A 17,736-nucleotide genomic window follows, 5' to 3' on the forward strand; every position below is an offset into this window, starting at 1 on the left:
GCTAGATGCTAAAGGCTTAATAAATCTCCACACAACTATATGGTGGTCTCTCCCTAAGGAGTGACAATATCCCCTTAACCCTAGGTACTATAAAGCAGATGTGAACTTAGCCTGAATGAGATTTTATATATTCTCATTCACACATTGAAGGAAAAAGGCTATAGAAATGCAGCAAGTTAATTTTACCTGTGAAAACTTATACATGGGGAAGAGAAATGCAAAACAAAGCAGAAAAGTGAAAAACGTGTGTGCATCCCCCGCCACCACCATCATGTTTCAGCTGCTTTTTACTTTGGCTCCATTTCTCAGCAGCCATTGACTACTTGTGGCCTTACCCCCACTTTCTTAGTTTGAGCAGTGAAACTTCGTGTTGGCCAGGTTTACCTGCCTGAACAATATGGCAGAAGAGGGACTCCTAGCGGTATAGTTATGTATGATGCTAGGAGTCCCTGCCTCCCAGCTGTTTTCCTGTCAGTATTTCATTCTACTTACAGCATGGAGGATTCTGGTCCCCATTCCACTTTAGAAATACAGAGAGAAAAGTCCTGCAAACAGCACTTTACTCTCCACGTTTTTCTGCACTTTTCTGTGGAAACCAGGTGAATAACACTATAGTCTACGGTTTACGCAGGTAACCAGTTTTTTTTTTTAAGCGGATTAGGTTTCTGTTTGATGGGTCCCCAAGTGGACCCAACAAACAGAAACCCAAATGCAGGTGTGAACCTAGCGTCAGCATGGTATGTTCAGATTGCTAATGGAACACTAAACCTCTAAAATTCACAAAATATGAAATCTAACATTCCAACAATTCCTCCTTGTTCTCGCCCAGTTGTTTATTCATATTGTCTCATATTGTAAGTAAGAATGTTAACAGGATCTGTCACCAGAACCCAGCACATCAACCTGCTAAGGGTCACCTGAATCACAGTATTTTCCACTTGTGACTCGCTGTGTATCAGTAACAAAGGCGCCGATAAACAGTTGCAAGTCAATTGGCTTAGTATTTTACCACCTACTAAATGGTATGGAGTTTAAGTTGATGTTAACAGTTTAACCAACTTTTACAATATTTGATAAAGAAGCCAAATAAGGACCAGAACAACAAACAGGCAGACTGCTAAACTAGTGAATACATCCACACTGGTGACTCTAATTGACTATAATGGGATTAATGCCCATGATTTTAAAATGAAAACCAAGGGAACAAAAAAAACGTGTCCACCAATTTTAGGCAGGCCTTGCAACTGGAGACTTCTGCAATGTGGACTTCAGTGCTATGTGAACCTAACATTATAAAAATTGGTGTGATGTGAGTAACACTTTAACACTATGTTCACACTAGTGTAGCCCCTCCTTTGTTCTGGTCTTTCTTAGGACCAGAACAATGAAGAGGCAGATTGCAAAAATAGTGGTAACACAAGGAGTCAATTGAACGCCATTGGCTAAAAATGTCGTTTTTAAAACTGAAAACTGTTTGGTTTTTTTTTTGTGGTAGTGGGGGGGTTGAAAGATATACGGCCGTGAGTGGCAGTGAGCGTTTTATGCTCTCCGCCGCGAAACCGGTTTTTTTTACACCGGACACAGAGTAGGACATGCAATGCTTTGTGTCCGATTTAAAAAAAAAAAAAAGTTTGCGGCGGAGTGCATAAAACGCTCACGGCCGGACCCGATCTGACAGGTTTCCGTCTTCTGCATGCAGAAGACAGAATCCACAGAACGGACTGCTGAATGCTAGTGTGAACCTAGCGTCAGGGGTGTACTTAACGTATGGGAGATATAGAAGAGCTTCATGAGCAAAATCTGCAACAGAAAATGCTGCATTTCCAAAACGTGGGGCCTTAGCCTGAACAGGACCTGTCATCTCAGCTGATAAGGACCTTTTTCTTTTTTTTTTTTTTTTTGCGTAAATGTGCTCATCAATAGTATAACAATTCTCCTAACTTTGTGTTATGCTGTTTCTTTATTTCATCATGAATTTGACTCGTTTCTCTGAGGGTGTTAACACTTATGGTGTGTCCTTGCACTGTCTGGATATTTCCAATCAGCCTTGCTAGTTTTAGACTTTGTTCACATGGTTGGGGCAATTCCTGACTTAAAAGAGTACAAATAAAAATACAGATCTTAGGCACCACACAGTTAAGAAACTCAGGCGTGTAAATAAGCTATGCAGGAACACCTCCCCAACTGTAACACCCAGCTGGGAAACCACTTAGAAATTCTTGAAGAAGTATCAAAGGAGCGGCACAACGTAGTTATGAGAAAAGATGTTCCAGAATTTTTACATCATACAGAATACTATTATTTACTAAAACTGTCTTATCTGCTAAAAATAGGACCCGTCACCTCTTCAGTCATGCTAACATACAGAGGATATGCCCATTATTTTATACAAATAGCGGTGTTTATCAGTATAGAGACACATTGGGGAAGGTTTTTTTTAATGTTTTGCTGTACTCTGTAGTCCCCCAATGTAAAGCACCATGGAATTAATGCTGCTATATAAATAAATAAATAAATAAATAAATAATAATAATGGTCTGCAGTGTTGACATTTGCTACAAATTTAGCAGATGTTAACCTATGATAAATTTAGTACAGTTGTAAGTTCTACACACCTGACCTAACTTGTTATTCCACTTTCTGCACTACCAATTCACTGGAGTGATCTTGTGACTGTTTTTCATCTTTCTAAAAAGTTTAAGTTGATAAGTCTGGAATACAGACAGCCAGACAAGGCAAATCACGTCCACAAAAGTGCCAAGATATAAATATGTGAAAGGGCTGCGCAAATGAGTTTAAAAAAAAAGTAACATCTTTGGGTTTTTGCCCTCCCCCCCCCCCCTTTTTAAAAAAAAATAAATAAAAAATTTTAAAAAAAAAATAAAAAAAAATCATAACCCTGAGGTGTAGGAATTAGTAAATTCCACCCAAAGTCATTCTATCAACAACATGGAAGTAATTCAAGTAACAAAATACAGCTAAAAACCTGTTCACATTTACCGTATACAACATAAGTTTACTCGCTAGATTGATATTTTCAATTATTTTGGGTAATAACGTGAAACTATATATCATGCCTCACAATACTTTCCTAATGATGTTTTTTCGTTCAGGCAGTTGCTTTGTAGGCCTTTCAGAGGCTGTACAGGGAAAACCAGACCATTGGTGCTGCTGCATTCACAACCTGTTCTATTCCACCCTGTAAGGTGTTAAACACACTCAGTCTCCCATTTGAAGTTCTAGTGTCAGCCCTGTTCACTTAATATAGCAGGGAAGGTATACAACCTCTTTTTAAAGACTAATCCCATAATCTGACTCAGTGATTTTACTCCATAAATGAGGATCGCTGACTGGGGTTTTGTAGGGATTTCTGGCTAATTAAGGTAAAGATTGGTCAAAGAAATCACTATGGGTGCGGTGAGGATAAGATGTATAGCTTCCAGATCCTGCAGATTAAACCGGCCAATAAACCTCTCTGCGCACATTTTCTTCTACACGTTTAATCTAGAGGCGTACAGATGAGTAATGTGGTTGAAATAGGGTCCTCCAGTAAATACGGGAAGGGAGCAGTTTACATATGGTTGCCCATTGATGTGATTCACACATTGCCATATGTACATTGCATGTCCGTGGAAATTCCTGAGGAGTTGTATTAGGGCAGAGCCATTTGCATGGGGTGTGTGCGAATCCTTAGTCTAGAGATGCACAGGCTTCCTTGGGGAACTGTGTATACAGGATATTTATTAACCCTCTGTATATGGGGATGATATGCTTTAGTACAACATTTGAGGTTTATGATAGTATGTTTATGAACATATTTACACCATTTTTCTCTTGCAGGCATTTGATAATTTGGTGCAAGGCCCTTTCTTGTGCCAAATGTGGGTCACCTCAGCCCAGCATATGTATTATAGCGATTTTCTGCTATGCCAGTTAGGAGATGACGCTAGTATTAATATATCTGCCGCTGTGTACCTCTATTTCAATCCCCATTAAGGCCCCTTACAGAATCGAACCATACCCTGCCTTAGGCTGGGGCCCCACGGGATGTAAACGCCGCGATTTGCCCGCAGTGCGGACGCTGCGGGAAAAATCGCGGCGTTTTACAGTGCAAGCAAAGGGGATCGGATTCATGCGAATCCCATGCCCACTTTGCGGAAAAAAAACACAGTGCAGACACAGCATGCACGCACTGCCAGCACCATTTAAATAATACGCCGCCGACTTTCCTGTAGATATAATGGGAAGAGAAAGTCTGCAGAGGAAAACTCGGTGAACTTTCACTTCAAAGCGCTGCGGAAAGAACCGCAGTGTGTTCACACCGCGTTTCTTTCCACAGTGCTTTATCGCTGCGATTACAGCCCGTGGGACCTTAGCCTTCGAGTGTATTGACTCGTTGCAAATTTTTATTTTTTTTATTTATTTTTTTCAGGTGCCCTATTATTTAAATGGTGCTGGCAGTGAGTGTATGCTGTGCCCAGAGTGCACCATTATAAATCAGTGGGCACCACCATGTGAAGGATCCATCTAATGTCTGTTATGGGGAAAAAAATTCATATGTAAGCCAAGCAGAACTTTCAATAACAAATCTGATCCATGTGAATATAACCTTAAACCTCAGAAATTTAGGTTGTGCAAAGTACTTTAAAAAAAAAAAAAAAAAAAAAAAAAAGCTAAATCCTTGAGTTTAATATTTACCTCTATTAAAAGCAAATGTGTTTTATTCCAAGGGTCATCCTAGCAAGAGGATCCTAAGAAGTTGTACTATGTAATATAAGATTGTGAGCTGGCAGGGTGCAGCCTTTGTTCAGTGGAATTTCAAGCCATATAGGGAATGTAGGGAGTGATTTTATTTCCCCATTTCCTTCAGGCTGTAAACAAGCACTGAAATTTGGTCCAGCTCTCCCAACCCCCATCTCTTTTTACTGGGCTAATAAAATTGTTTGTTAATGCCTGAAGGGAAGTGGCTGCTGAATGTGGAACACAATGTTTAGTAGACACAGCCGTCCATTGACTGGCACTAGAGCTAAAAGAGGATTAGTAGCTGCAATTTAAAGCTGATCCCTTCTCAAGACTGGCGGCAGCTCTGTGATATAATGGGAATCCTAATTGTACAATTCTTTGTTGGTTTCTGGAAGATTGTGAAACTGAGTTTTATAAATCATTACATTCAGTCTCCAGGTTGGTGGAGGGGGGGGGGGGGCATTAATCCCGGAACTGTTTTTAGTTTTGCCTGTCTTTGAGAGAAAAGTGATGTAACTCGGGCTTCATTATAGTTTATAGGGTCTGCGGGTAACCATTGATTTATTGGGTGGGCTCTCCATTGTTCGGAGCCCACGGTAGATACTGACGGAGAGCACAGCGCAAGTGTGAACCGAGCCTCGGCGGTACTCCATGACAAGAAAATAACTATAACATAAAAGCTATATTTCTGACTAACTATGTAAAAACAATGTCTGGAGTTTTTTTTTTTTCTTTTTTTAAACATAGTTATGTCCCACACTGTGGCCTTGGTATGCATGCAAAGGCATAGCGCGACTTGGAGCTCTAGAGTGGGACATCCAGGGGGATCAAACCTTTTGGAATGCTCCATTGTGTCAAACCTGACTATACCAAGTTCCTCCTGTAGCAATAGATTATTTATACAGGAGATGACCATAGAGAAAAATTAAGTAAGGGATTTCCCTCTCACGGCCACATGACATCACTTATCAGATACACCACTGAGGTTTTTGGGAAATGTAACACTTGCAACCTCTGTGAATTAGATGGGTAATACAAGTCAAGGAGTTGATCTTATTGGGCAAGGTATATATCTTTGATGAAATTGAAAAATACTCATTTTATTATATGGTTCGTTCTTTGTGTGTAATCTAATATTCACTTTACTGCTCCTCAATCTAAAATACAAACTTTTTCTCCTCTTCTCCTTTTCAGGAAAATACTGCTTGGTCTGACCATGGGGATGGACATAGCAGAGAAGCTTCGCGAGATTTTGCAAAGGTTTGTTAAATTTCGTTGCATTCACTTCAGTGATTCCATGCCAGACTTAACGTATAGGCAGGCGTGGTGCTGTTCCTAAAAGTAATTTTTCTGCTCGTGGACAACCCCTTTTAACTCCTTTATTTAGATTTTTATGGAACTATATTATCACCTTCATCCACAAGGCTCTCCATAATGCTGCACCTCCCTACATTTCCTCCCTCATCTCTGTCTACCACCCAACCTGTGCTCTCCGTTCACTCAATGACCTAACACTTACATCCTCTGTTATCAGAACCTCCCACGCTCGTATACAAGACTTCTCCCGAGCTGCACCACTTCTTTGGAATGCTTTGGAATCCCGGACAATCAGATTAACTCCCAATTTCTACAGCTTCCAGCGTAAACTAAAGACACATCTTTTCAGACAGGCCTATCACAATTTCTAATGTAAACCCTTCCATACTATAATTAGAATCCCCAAAATTTAACCCTCCTCTGTCCCCGCTCCCACATTATCCCACATGATATGATGCCATTTCAGGCTAACTTTATATGTCCAAGCACCATCCACATGTTAAAGGACACGACTAGTGACAGCTCATACAGTTTTATGTTTGTGTAATAACAGTAACCTCTATTATAACATTGTCTGACCTCTGTATAAGCAATGCTACCTCCAATGCCGCCCCTGCTACCTTTTGTGTCACCCCTTCTACCTCATAGATTATAAGTTCTTGTGAGCACGGCCATCAGTCCCACTGTGCAAAGTGACTATTTCTTTATGTATCTTTCTGTCTGCATTTGAACCCTACAAATTGTACAGTGCTGCTGAATATGTTGGCGCTAGATAAATAAAATTTATTATTATTATATCAGCGTCACCTTTTTAGTTCCTGTTTTATGTGACTTTGTTCATTAGACATTTGCTAATTTACCTAATATTTACCTTCTTGCAGCTTTATGAACTTGACAGTGATCCAAAACGGAAAGAATTTCTTGACGATCTGTTTGTGTTCATGCAAAAGAAAGGTAAACTAAAAGCAACCAATTTCTTTTTTCTTTCCCTTTTCCCTAAACTCCACTGTTTTGTACAACATGTAGTTGTAATAATGTATTGGGATTTGTAAGTGTTTTATAATACATATTGAAATGAAAGATTAAGTTTCCCTTTACAGTAGGTAAAGTTTCTTTATAAGAAGCTTTAATCTTTATAAGAATAAACAGTTAAAATCAGAAGGATGAAATTGGAACATTAAAATCTGATTTTTTTGTTATCCTAGTATACAATAAAGATATGTATAATTTACATACTTTAAACGTCAATTTCCAAATTTATACGTACCCCAAAATGAACAGTCCAGAAAGTACTTGTCTCACCCCAAGAAGACAAGGCCCCATCCATCTGCGTCAGTCATATAAAATACATTTTTAGAACAGTCGAGATCTCTAAATTTCACTTGGTTCTAAAGGGCGAAAATGGCTGTCTTTAATGTGCCTGTCACTTCATGTGGATTTTCAGTATCAACTGGTGTGTGTGTGTGTGCGTGCGTGCGTGCGCGTATACGAGTATGAGTGACACTGGTTATTTTATGACTCATATTGTACAGTTTTTAGCAGTTCTCTGCTGTACCTGTAGCTTTTACTTTTCTCTGAACAAGTTGATGGAGATTAGATGCACACAGTGGGCGGAGGATGAATCTGCTCTGTAACTGGCTCTCTCAGAAATTACCTAGGACTATGCAGGGCATATATGGAGAAGCACTGAAACTTACTGATGTCAATAAAGTGCTTTGGTGATGGGCAAACTTCTAAGATTCAATGTGAGTGTTTTCAGCCAGACTTGTTCGTCATGAACCGGAAGTGCTTTTATTATATCCTAGGGTCTCTTCATACCTTATATTCTAAGTGGAGATGCAGAAAAATAATCCTTCTCGTCCTATTGACCCAGAGATTTTACAGATGATTGTTAGTAAATGCAATGATTTTCTGATCTGCTGGAATTGAGCAAACTATGAAAGTAAAAAGGGGAGCCGGTAGGTGGGCAATCTGGGTAGTGCGGATTGAGCCCCGATCGTGTTTTGTATCGGCATCCATACAGAAAAATCTTTAGGTCTGATACAGTTCTTTAGATGTTTGACCTCCTAAATTAGTTCAGTTGCCAATCCTGCTACTACTGCTTCCCCCTCCCTCCTTAACAGATCTTGAAATCTGATAAGCCTTGAAGGACCTGTCACTATCATTTATTGAGGAAGCTGTTTGTGCTTGGGGGAGGGGAGATGCCATATGAAGGGAGCAGGATTTGGTGAGTTAAAGGAAGGGGGTGGAATCTGTCATTTCAGTGTGATTAATGAAGCCATTAGCTCCTGTTGGTTGTGATATGCATCTAAGCTTTGATTTCCTTCCCGGAAATTGAAAAAAAAAGGTATATTCAGTAAAAGTCAGTGCCGTAATGTTTACTTTACCAATATGACTGCATGTATATGTGCAGCTAGTGAAGTATTACAATACAAGGATATGTGCAGGGTTGTACCCAGTGCTCATTTGAAATACAATACAGACTGGTATGAGGGCAGATCAGACTGGATGTGTCAGAACAAAAAGCGGGGGATTAGTTTTCCCTTACACATTTTATTCTAGAGCATATATTCTGCTTGGAACTGACTCATAGTCAGATCTATTTCAATGAGTGCATGACATCTATGCATATATTTATCACAAGGAAATGATAGGTGGAATGTGTATTTGCTGTGAATTTTATTTATATTTTTTTATGTCCAAAGAATTTTCCATTACAATGATGGTAATAATTAGATTGAAGTTGAGGCTTTCTGTTGATCATTAGGATCTTACTTGTTAAGAGAACTGGGGTCCCTTGACCCCCATGTGAAAAACTTCATTCCGTTCTGAGGGGCTGATGAAAAATTACAGGGCTTTCTTCAGCAGTCACATATTGTTGAATGGAGCTGCAGTGGATAAGGCCGACCATCACTCCAATCAAACTGGGACGCTACAAGACACATCTTCCCTTTGCAGTGTGCCTGTCAGGCCTGTGTTGTTTTTTTGGGGTTTTTTTTTACTGGATAGAATAATAATAAAAACGTGATGGGAAAATAACTAACTCAGTAATACCAGAGCCTCAGATAATATCCTCACTTGGGACAGGGTCAGTGTGAGAAAATGGCATTGACTAGTATAATGTACATTGGCACTCACCGGTCAGTTGTTGCAGCATCTGGAGATGTGTGCAGCGACTACCTGTTAACCCTCTCTGTCTGGGCTGCATGTGACAGTTATGCATAGTTGTGTTCGGCTTATGGTTTACGAAATTTCTTTGAGTAAAGTTGTGTGTGGGTTTTTTTTTTTTTTTTTTTTTTTTTAAAGCTCTGTATAAATGTAGTTGTCACGTTCACACATGCACACACTTTAAAACAACAAGATGTTTGCTTTTCCTACAATGTCAAACCCTGTGAAGTTTATCTCCTCAAGGGAAACAAGCCATAGATTGAAATGACAAGTCAGCAATTCTGGCCTAATATCAGGAGGGATCGCTTATTGCATCCACATGGGAAAACTGAGTTTATCGACTTGCATTGATGAGATCTAACACCATCCTCTGGCTGTCCAATTTTAAATCTCGCCTTTTCCCACACAATGCATATAAAATCACAGGTGTTTTTGTAATAGAAATGTATACGGGGTGTTTTTTGTTTTTTTTTTTTTGTCCCATGTGTTTTTGTGGACTACAGCACTATGTATACCCGGCTTCCCTCCCCCTTCCTTAAACCGAGGAAAAAACTAAGTTGAATAATCCTGGCATTGCTGCTCCCTATAATGTCTAAATGGACGGTGTAGACTACTCCAGTAGTACCAGGCTAGATATGCCTAGTGACGCCAACCCACAGCTGTGATTGTCACACACTCCCTTCCCCCCACAAGCCTCAGGTCTGGAAATAATGAGGGACAGGGCAGACATAAGGGAGTCCATGATTCCCTCCCCCGACCCTCCCATCTTTACTGCAGGAATGACTTGCTATCACCTCAATGATTGATGACTGTCATAGGACACTCCCCATGATTAGTGTCACGGAGGTCAGATGGGTTCATTACACAAGGGACTTCTGGGGACCTAGAGAATGTGATAGTTACAGATAGTAATAAAATGAAGCCGGTGTGATCTTTGTGACAGATGTCAGTATGCATATTTAAAGATGGAAATGCTTAGAACAGACACGCGCTTTAGCATCTGCTTTTTATGTGCAAGGCCTGGACATTGGCTGCCATCTTGCGTTCCCTAGCCCTATTAAGTCACTATAATGTCTGACTAGGCAAGGCACAGAATTTAAAAAAAAAAATATTTATAATCTATTAAACTTTAAGTAACAAAACCTCTTACTTGCTAGCAACTGCTCTTTAACACCAGTCTTCGCCTTACAATCGTCAGCTCTGAATGTCTTTGTTTATACAAATGTTACGGACAGATTTGCAAGATGTAAGGGCTAGTTCACATGTGAAATCCGCATCGCTTATTTTAAAAAACAAAAGAGACACCGAGCACACTATATAGTGTAGAATGTCTGATAAATTTTGGTGGAAATAACCAGAAGATTTAAAAGGACCAAATGGCCTCTCACCTGATGAGGTTGTGACAATCGCTCACAACTACGTTTGGGGTTTACCGTCAGGTGGAGGAGGCAGCACGTCTGATGGACACCGGCCAAGGCCGGGGAAGATAGCGTTTTCAATGAAATGGAAAGACGGCGCTCTCAGGTCACAACAGGATTTTATTCAAAAAGACAATGATGCACAACGCTAAAAAATCGCCGCGTTTCGGGCACACCTGCCCTTTCTCAAGTGCGTAACTTCACACAAAGCTCGGTCAGTCTGGAAGATGCATACAATTTGTATACATCTTCCAGACTGACCGAGCTTTGTGTGAAGTTACGCACTTGAGAAAGGGCAGGTGTGCCCGAAACGCAGCGAGTTTTTGAGGGTTGTGCATTATTGTCTTTTTGAATAAAATCCTGTTGTGACCTGAGAGCGCCGTCTTTCCATTTCATTGAAAACGCATCGCTTATTTTGGTACTTAAAAAACTGCTAGCAGAAAATCGAACGCTAGCAGTTCACATAGGGCTCCATTGTATGGAGGCGGATTTTGAGGCGAAATCCGCGGTCAAAATCCGCTCCATTGGCCCCGTGTGAACTAGCCATAAGTGTTTAGAACCTATCTTATGTCTGAAAAGCACTCCTAAAGTCAAGCTAAGCAATGTTTGGTGTAACCTATAGCAGGTAGGTATGGACTCTGTATGGATGCATTGTGTTAAACAGCTGTATTTTCTATCTGTCATTTCTCTGAACCAGGCACACCCATCAGTCGCATCCCCATAATGGCCAAGCAGCTGTTGGACCTGTATATGCTGTACAAGCTTGTTACTGAAAAGGGAGGCCTTGTCGAGGTTATTAATAAGAAAATATGGAGAGAGATAACAAAGGGACTGAACTTACCAACCTCCATTACCAGTGCTGCCTTCACCTTGCGTACACAGTGAGTGGAATTATAACCCTGCTAGGTGTCTGTAAAATGTGCAATTATTTTTTTTTTCTTTTAGCTGCCTTGTGCCTTTATGATCCGTCCATATTATTAACTGATCAAAATGGCTTAAAAATCGAAGTGACGTTTACCTTGCCCTTTCCCTGACTGTTCTTGAGCCTCCTGATTCCCTTGCTAGCGTCTCACTTTCCTGGTGACTCTCATCATGGAAATGTGACAGCTTATCCAATTGTTACCGCAGTGGTGTGTCCTCAGCCAGCAGTTACATTTGTGTGTCAGTGAGAATCAGGAAATAGATACAATGAACCAGGTAGATATAAAGTGAGAGCAAGGCTGAGTATGAGTACCCTTTAATTTGATGCTGTTCTGACCCCTTTTGGAAAGCGTTTCTCTTGCCGAATAACCTCCAGATTCCAATATGATCAAATAGTAGAGCAAGAGACAGTAACTATTTTACTATTTCACTATTTCACACTATATTTGTTAGTGTAATTTTGCAGTATCTTTCAGAAAACCTCCCAACTCATATCTCAAATATATCATTGGGGTTCCAGTCTCTGCAGAGACAAATCGTGACAATTTGGCCTTGGTCAGACTTGTATATTTTGGTGTACTGCCTTTTATGTCAGAATTAGTTGGGTAGTCCAACGGTCCCTACTTTCATTTGTGCATAGTGAAATGCAGAGGAGGGTCATCCTAGATATTGGTGCATTCATGCACATTCTATTTGTTTGTATTGTCAGATACATGAAGTACCTTTATCTTTACGAGTGTGAGAAGAAATCTCTCAGCTCTCCAGCAGAGTTGCAAGCTGCAATAGATGGAAATCGAAGAGAAGGCAGACGTCCCAGCTATGGCACTACCTCTTTTAACTATTCCCCAACTCCAGCAGGGTCCAATGCTCTCTTGGGAGCCCAGAAACTTCCCGTGCCCTTGCTTGGCATGCACCCAACATCACGCATGTCACCAGTTACTCCACTGAAGAAAGGTGAGTGCCGCAATGAAGATGTATTCAGTAAATCTTTCCTTTTCTTTCTTGATTACTCGAAATCTTTCTAACGTAATTGCGCTATAAAATATCACGTATTCTATTAAATTGAAAAGCAAGAAAGTACAAATGTTTGCCTAACCAATCCCCAGCCACTCTTGTTCCAAAGCTTACCAGGTCCCCACTGATCTCTACTTCCTGACTCCATCTCGATAAACAGGAAACGCTTTCCAGCCAGTCACTAGTTGAGGTGGGTCACTATTGGGGCTGGAGATTGGTTGTGTGGGCATTTCATGTGTGGTGAGACAGAACCAGGAGCTAGAGGCCATCAGGGCCAGAGGTAAGCATTGGGCTGGTGAGGTTGCGTGTTTTAAAATTGCCAAAAGAGAAATTGTGCAAATTACCTGGTCGATGTCTATCTGAAGTAGTGATATACAGCCCAGAAATATCATAGAAGATGGCAACAGGTGCAAAGGTCTAAAATGTCATCTAAGCCATGTGTTGTATTTTTGTTTTTTGGGGGTTTTTTTTGTTTTTTGTTTTTTTTGTTTTTTTTTATGGTGTAGTATTCAAGCACGCTACATGACTGCATTTTATCCTTTCTTTTAGTTCCCCCTACTGGTGATCAGGAGAACAGCATGACCAAATTCTTGTCTTGCATATTAGCAAATAATATGAAGGATGAGTTGAATATGAGTTGGAAAATGGCACTAGGGAACCCTTATGTTTTATTCTCATCAAGCAAGTTTCCTATTTTCAGTATTTCTGAACTGATAGTAATGCATTAGATCTTATTTACATTTGTTCTATATATACATTATACTGCACGGTGAACTTTTCATAGTTTTACAAATGTAAAATTAAATAATGTGGCATATCATGCTCCTATGTATAATCTCCAAAACAGCTATCGCTGAGGACAAAGATTGAACTAATACTCTTCGCCGTAATTTAATAAATAATTCATAAAAAGTTTCTGTAAAGATGCAATAGCGTAAGCATTGACTTGAAATTGAATTGTGTTGGCCACAAGCCAAAATATAACACCGTGGTGACATTTGTTCATTGTAGGCGATAGCCCTGCCAGCTTGTTGCCAAATCGTGTATCTATGGCCGCTGGAGCTTTGAGTATGCAACAGACTCCTACAGGAGTGCGGGCCTCTTCAGTAGAACAATTGAAGGAGAGGCTGGAATCTGGTGAGCCTCCAGAGAAGCGGGCATCACGAACCTCAATAGAAGAGCAGCAAAGGCTCATGCAACAAGCTCTTCAGCACAACCTACTTAGCATGGCCCGGCAGATACCAATGAAACTAAAGATTAATGGGAAGGGTGAGTCAAAACTTTGTATGCTAATGTCTATTTTTGACAGCTTGTATACTTATTTATAGACTTGAGAAATGTTAAATGTTCGATCATTTTCCCAGCAGCACAGGAACGGCAGGATACCTCACTCAACCTGGGCACTGGCAGTATCAACATGTCCATTGAAATAAATGGCACAATGTATACTGGTGAGTTGTAACTTTTATGTGTAGTTGTATTTTTAGGAATTTCTAACTTAACACCATCATGTTCGAACAGCCGTGATACAGTCACTATTTAGTGTCTGTATTCTTCTCGCAAATCGCTTTCCTACTCTTGGTAAGTTCAATAAGTTTTGATCAGAACAGCGTTTGCAGCCATAATATGGATGCTCATGTTGGTACCCTTGAACATAGATGTGAACTCTCTTCTGGCGACTCTTGCTCGCATGTCCCCCTTTAAATCAATGGTACTTTACGTTATTCTTAAGATAAATAAAAAATATATTTTCCATATTAGCCAGTCAGTAATTGAGTCTTCTGTAGTTACCTTTTTAATGATTAACTGAAAGGATGATGACAAATAGACTTGTCAGTTAACCATTAAAAGGTTGCAACTACTGAAGACTCTGTTTTTTCATTTAGTTTATTTTTCTTTATATTCTTGAAATGGAGTATTATTTGCTTCAGCTTTCTCTCTGGCTTATAGACAGGGGCCCTAGCTGTTATAGCCTTGCTCCCTAACCAGGTAAACCTAATACAGCCAATAACGCAAGGGCTTTGTTTGCATCATCAGTAGTAGGACTGTAATATACAGCCCACATCCTGCAGCAATGACTGGGTTTGTAGTTCTGATCACCCCACAAAGGGTGCTTTTTGGCAATCCGCTCATAAAGTTAGCTTCACATCATGGTCTTACAATACAGTTCATTCATCCATTTATAAACATGTACAGCAAAAAGTTGATACCAAGGAAAAGACGTCAGTGCTAAAACGCATCCTTTTTTTTTTTTTTTTTATAATAACATTAAAGTCTGTAAAATGGATGATCTTTTCATGGCATCTGTTTGGATCCTTTTTGCCCTGAACAGTATAGTAAAAATGTAATCCGAGCCAAAGCACAGTGTAATAATGGTGAAATACCATACCATAAAATGTGTACCCCAAAATGGTGGCCAGTAAAACTGCACCGCATCCTGCAAAATACTAATACTACCTGGTTATGTGACAGATACTGAATGCTTTCTTACTGGAGTGAAATTGCAAAAATTTTGTACCTTTTTTTTTTTTTTTAATAATTTGTTAATGTTTCTATATTGTGGTCAAGCATTTAGATTTGCACACTTTAAATTTCAAACTTTTACATACCAAATGTGTATGGTGCAAATAACTATAATTTATGGTGCAAATAGTTTATAGGGGTTTTCACAGTTATTGTTTTTGGTCGATTCCAGACCTGGGGCTAAACTATGTACAGAGCCAGAAGTGTATGGTTCCATACATTATATAGAGGCTGGGCTTCATTAATGCAAATCAGTTTCCTGTAAAGTGAATAAGAACTAAGCTTCAATAGTGTGTCTCAGCCACTATACAGTGTACTGAGCCATCTGCTTCTGAATCCATATTCACTATAGCATTTAGCCCGGCCACAGTCCTGAACAGCTGATAAGTGCTGGAGCTGGGCTCCCTACCTATCAGATGTTAGCCTATCCTATTCATTGATATAAAATCATGGGAAAACCATTTAATAATTCTCACAGCAGACAAGATTGTACTTAGGAGTCAAGTGCACCAGAACAATGTCACAGTTATAATGAATAAGCTTTGGCCCGTGTGTAGGCCTTGTCATAGTTATAGACTTTCATCGAGCATGCTGCTGCATTTTAGCCACAACTAAAGCCGCTCTATTTTGTTGGTAGAGTCAGCTGGTTTTGTACCCATTTCACAGCAGAATATTCCTTCCTGATTGGAGGTCTAGTGACCCAAACTGATCCTTCTCTTACTGTCATCATTAGATATACTGTCAGGCTGCAATAACGTACACTGCACTAGTCCTTACTAAAATATAACTTTTATTAATTTGTTTAAAACCATTCCCACAATCCACCCTATATTAAGATAAAATGTCCTTCGATGAACCCTGGTAAAGGAGACATACTAACGCCCTATGGGCTACAGAGTGTGCTCCTCACTTGAGACTGGATACCAGTTCAGATGTTTATGGTCCTGTACTCTCAGCACCTATTGAACTCTATATATCATGTAAATGCCCACACGTATTATGGCGGTACTGATATTCTGTTACATTGTTGCTGCTTAGCTCGCAGGGTTCATCGAAGGACATTTTATCTTAATATAGGGGGGATTGCGGGAATGGTTTTAAACAAATTAATAAAAGTTATATTTTAGTAAGGACTAGTGCAGTGTACATATTCAATTTCTCCTTACACCCTGTGTTCTTAGGCTGCAATAACACAGGCATAAAAATGCATCTGTAATACTTATGTGAATCAAGCTTCAATGTGTTTCCAAAAGTCATGTTAGATATCATAGAGTTGAAGTTAGACTTGGAAGTCTGTCCTGTTGCCATGATCTGATCAATACGGCCAAATTTAGTGACAAGGGATGGTCTTGATGACAGCTCCTTCAATGCTTCCCTCGTCCCCACTGATCTTCATTTGGGGGAAGTCCTGTTTCGCTTACATGTCTTTCTGTTTTTTGTTGTTGTGTTTTTTCAATGCAGATCTTTGTGTACAGCTTTGTAAATCTTGTGTATATTTTTTTTCCTAGGCATTCTGTATGCTCAGAAGCCTGTTCCTTTAATTGCTGGTTACACTGGGCAAAGTGGGGGAAGTGGTAGCAGCAGCAATACCTCCCAAGCGTCTCAGAGCCCCACTTCTTCCAGGGGAACCCCAGGAGCTGAGCCCTCCACCAGCTGGTCCCTCTGAATAGGAGGGAATAAAGATGATGATACTACTTACCTCCTCTGCGAGAAAGCGTTACACAACCGTACCTACCTCAGCTTGCAGGAAGACTTCAACTCCGCTTACCTCACCTCAACGAAGGTTTCACAACCGATTTTTACCTCATTCTCTGATGGCATTACATAAAAATTCATCATGGGCAGGAAGAATACTAGGCAAAGACCTGGTTAACCTGCTTTTGAGCGTTAGCTCTTACCTACTGTGTGGCATTTTGGGAGCATAAATATGCAGTAGATCTGCATCACTCTCTGTACCTTCCCCGTGTATGGTTAAAGTGAGAGGTAACCTTATACCTGCTGTTTCATCGTTTGATCCATTTCTTGCGCATTCACCATGTAATATACATGGGGACTTGGGGGACGTTGTTATATCCCTAATTCCCTGTATAATTTAAGCATCAGGGCCTTTGTCCCTCAGTTTTTGGTGCACAATCTAAATAAGTGCTTAAGACCATATACATTTTGTAAGACAATTGGCTAAGACGTGTTGGGTTTTAGCGTAGTTTGATCTTGTGTTCCAAGCAAGTTTTAAACTATCCTGTCTTTAAGAGTGCTCATGTTTTAATGCCTGGTACCCTCTGATGTGATTTGGTGTTGGTTTGACACTATATATAGATTCAGTTACATCATGTACCTTATGTTACTATTTCAGCAAAAACAAAGAAAATCACATATACAGTCTACTTGAAAGTCTAAGCAAAAGCTAACCTTTTACGACAATGAGTTACATTAGTAATATTTTATACCTCCCTTCTGTGTGCTAATCTAGAATACAAATGGCACTGAATCTTAATATTGTAAAGTAGCCCAGATACACGCTTTGATAGTTGATGTGTTGACTAAGCTGAAATGAAAAATATCAGTCTTCATGCAAAATTGGGCAGCCTGTTAAGGAGAAAATGGTTCAGTATCTGCAAGGTCATGATTTGAT

The 17,736-nt window shown here is 40.0% G+C and overlaps 1 protein-coding gene across 1 annotated transcript in view; it reads left to right on the forward strand.

The window, feature by feature from the left end:
• Positions 1-17,449, forward strand: part of ARID3B (AT-rich interaction domain 3B) — a 38,285-nt gene extending 20,836 nt beyond the window's left edge. The window contains exons 3-9 of the mRNA XM_075273697.1: positions 5,938-6,003; positions 6,942-7,014; positions 11,344-11,527; positions 12,277-12,521; positions 13,593-13,850; positions 13,949-14,032; positions 16,613-17,449. Coding sequence (XP_075129798.1) covers positions 5,938-6,003; positions 6,942-7,014; positions 11,344-11,527; positions 12,277-12,521; positions 13,593-13,850; positions 13,949-14,032; positions 16,613-16,770 — 1,068 coding nt within the window. The 3' untranslated portion in view covers positions 16,771-17,449. The remainder of the gene's footprint in view (positions 1-5,937; positions 6,004-6,941; positions 7,015-11,343; positions 11,528-12,276; positions 12,522-13,592; positions 13,851-13,948; positions 14,033-16,612) is intronic.
• The last annotated feature ends 287 nt before the right edge of the window (positions 17,450-17,736 follow it).

The sequence above is a fragment of the Leptodactylus fuscus genome, chromosome 5 (genome assembly GCF_031893055.1).
Source record: "Leptodactylus fuscus isolate aLepFus1 chromosome 5, aLepFus1.hap2, whole genome shotgun sequence".
Lineage (NCBI taxonomy): Eukaryota > Metazoa > Chordata > Amphibia > Anura > Leptodactylidae > Leptodactylus > Leptodactylus fuscus.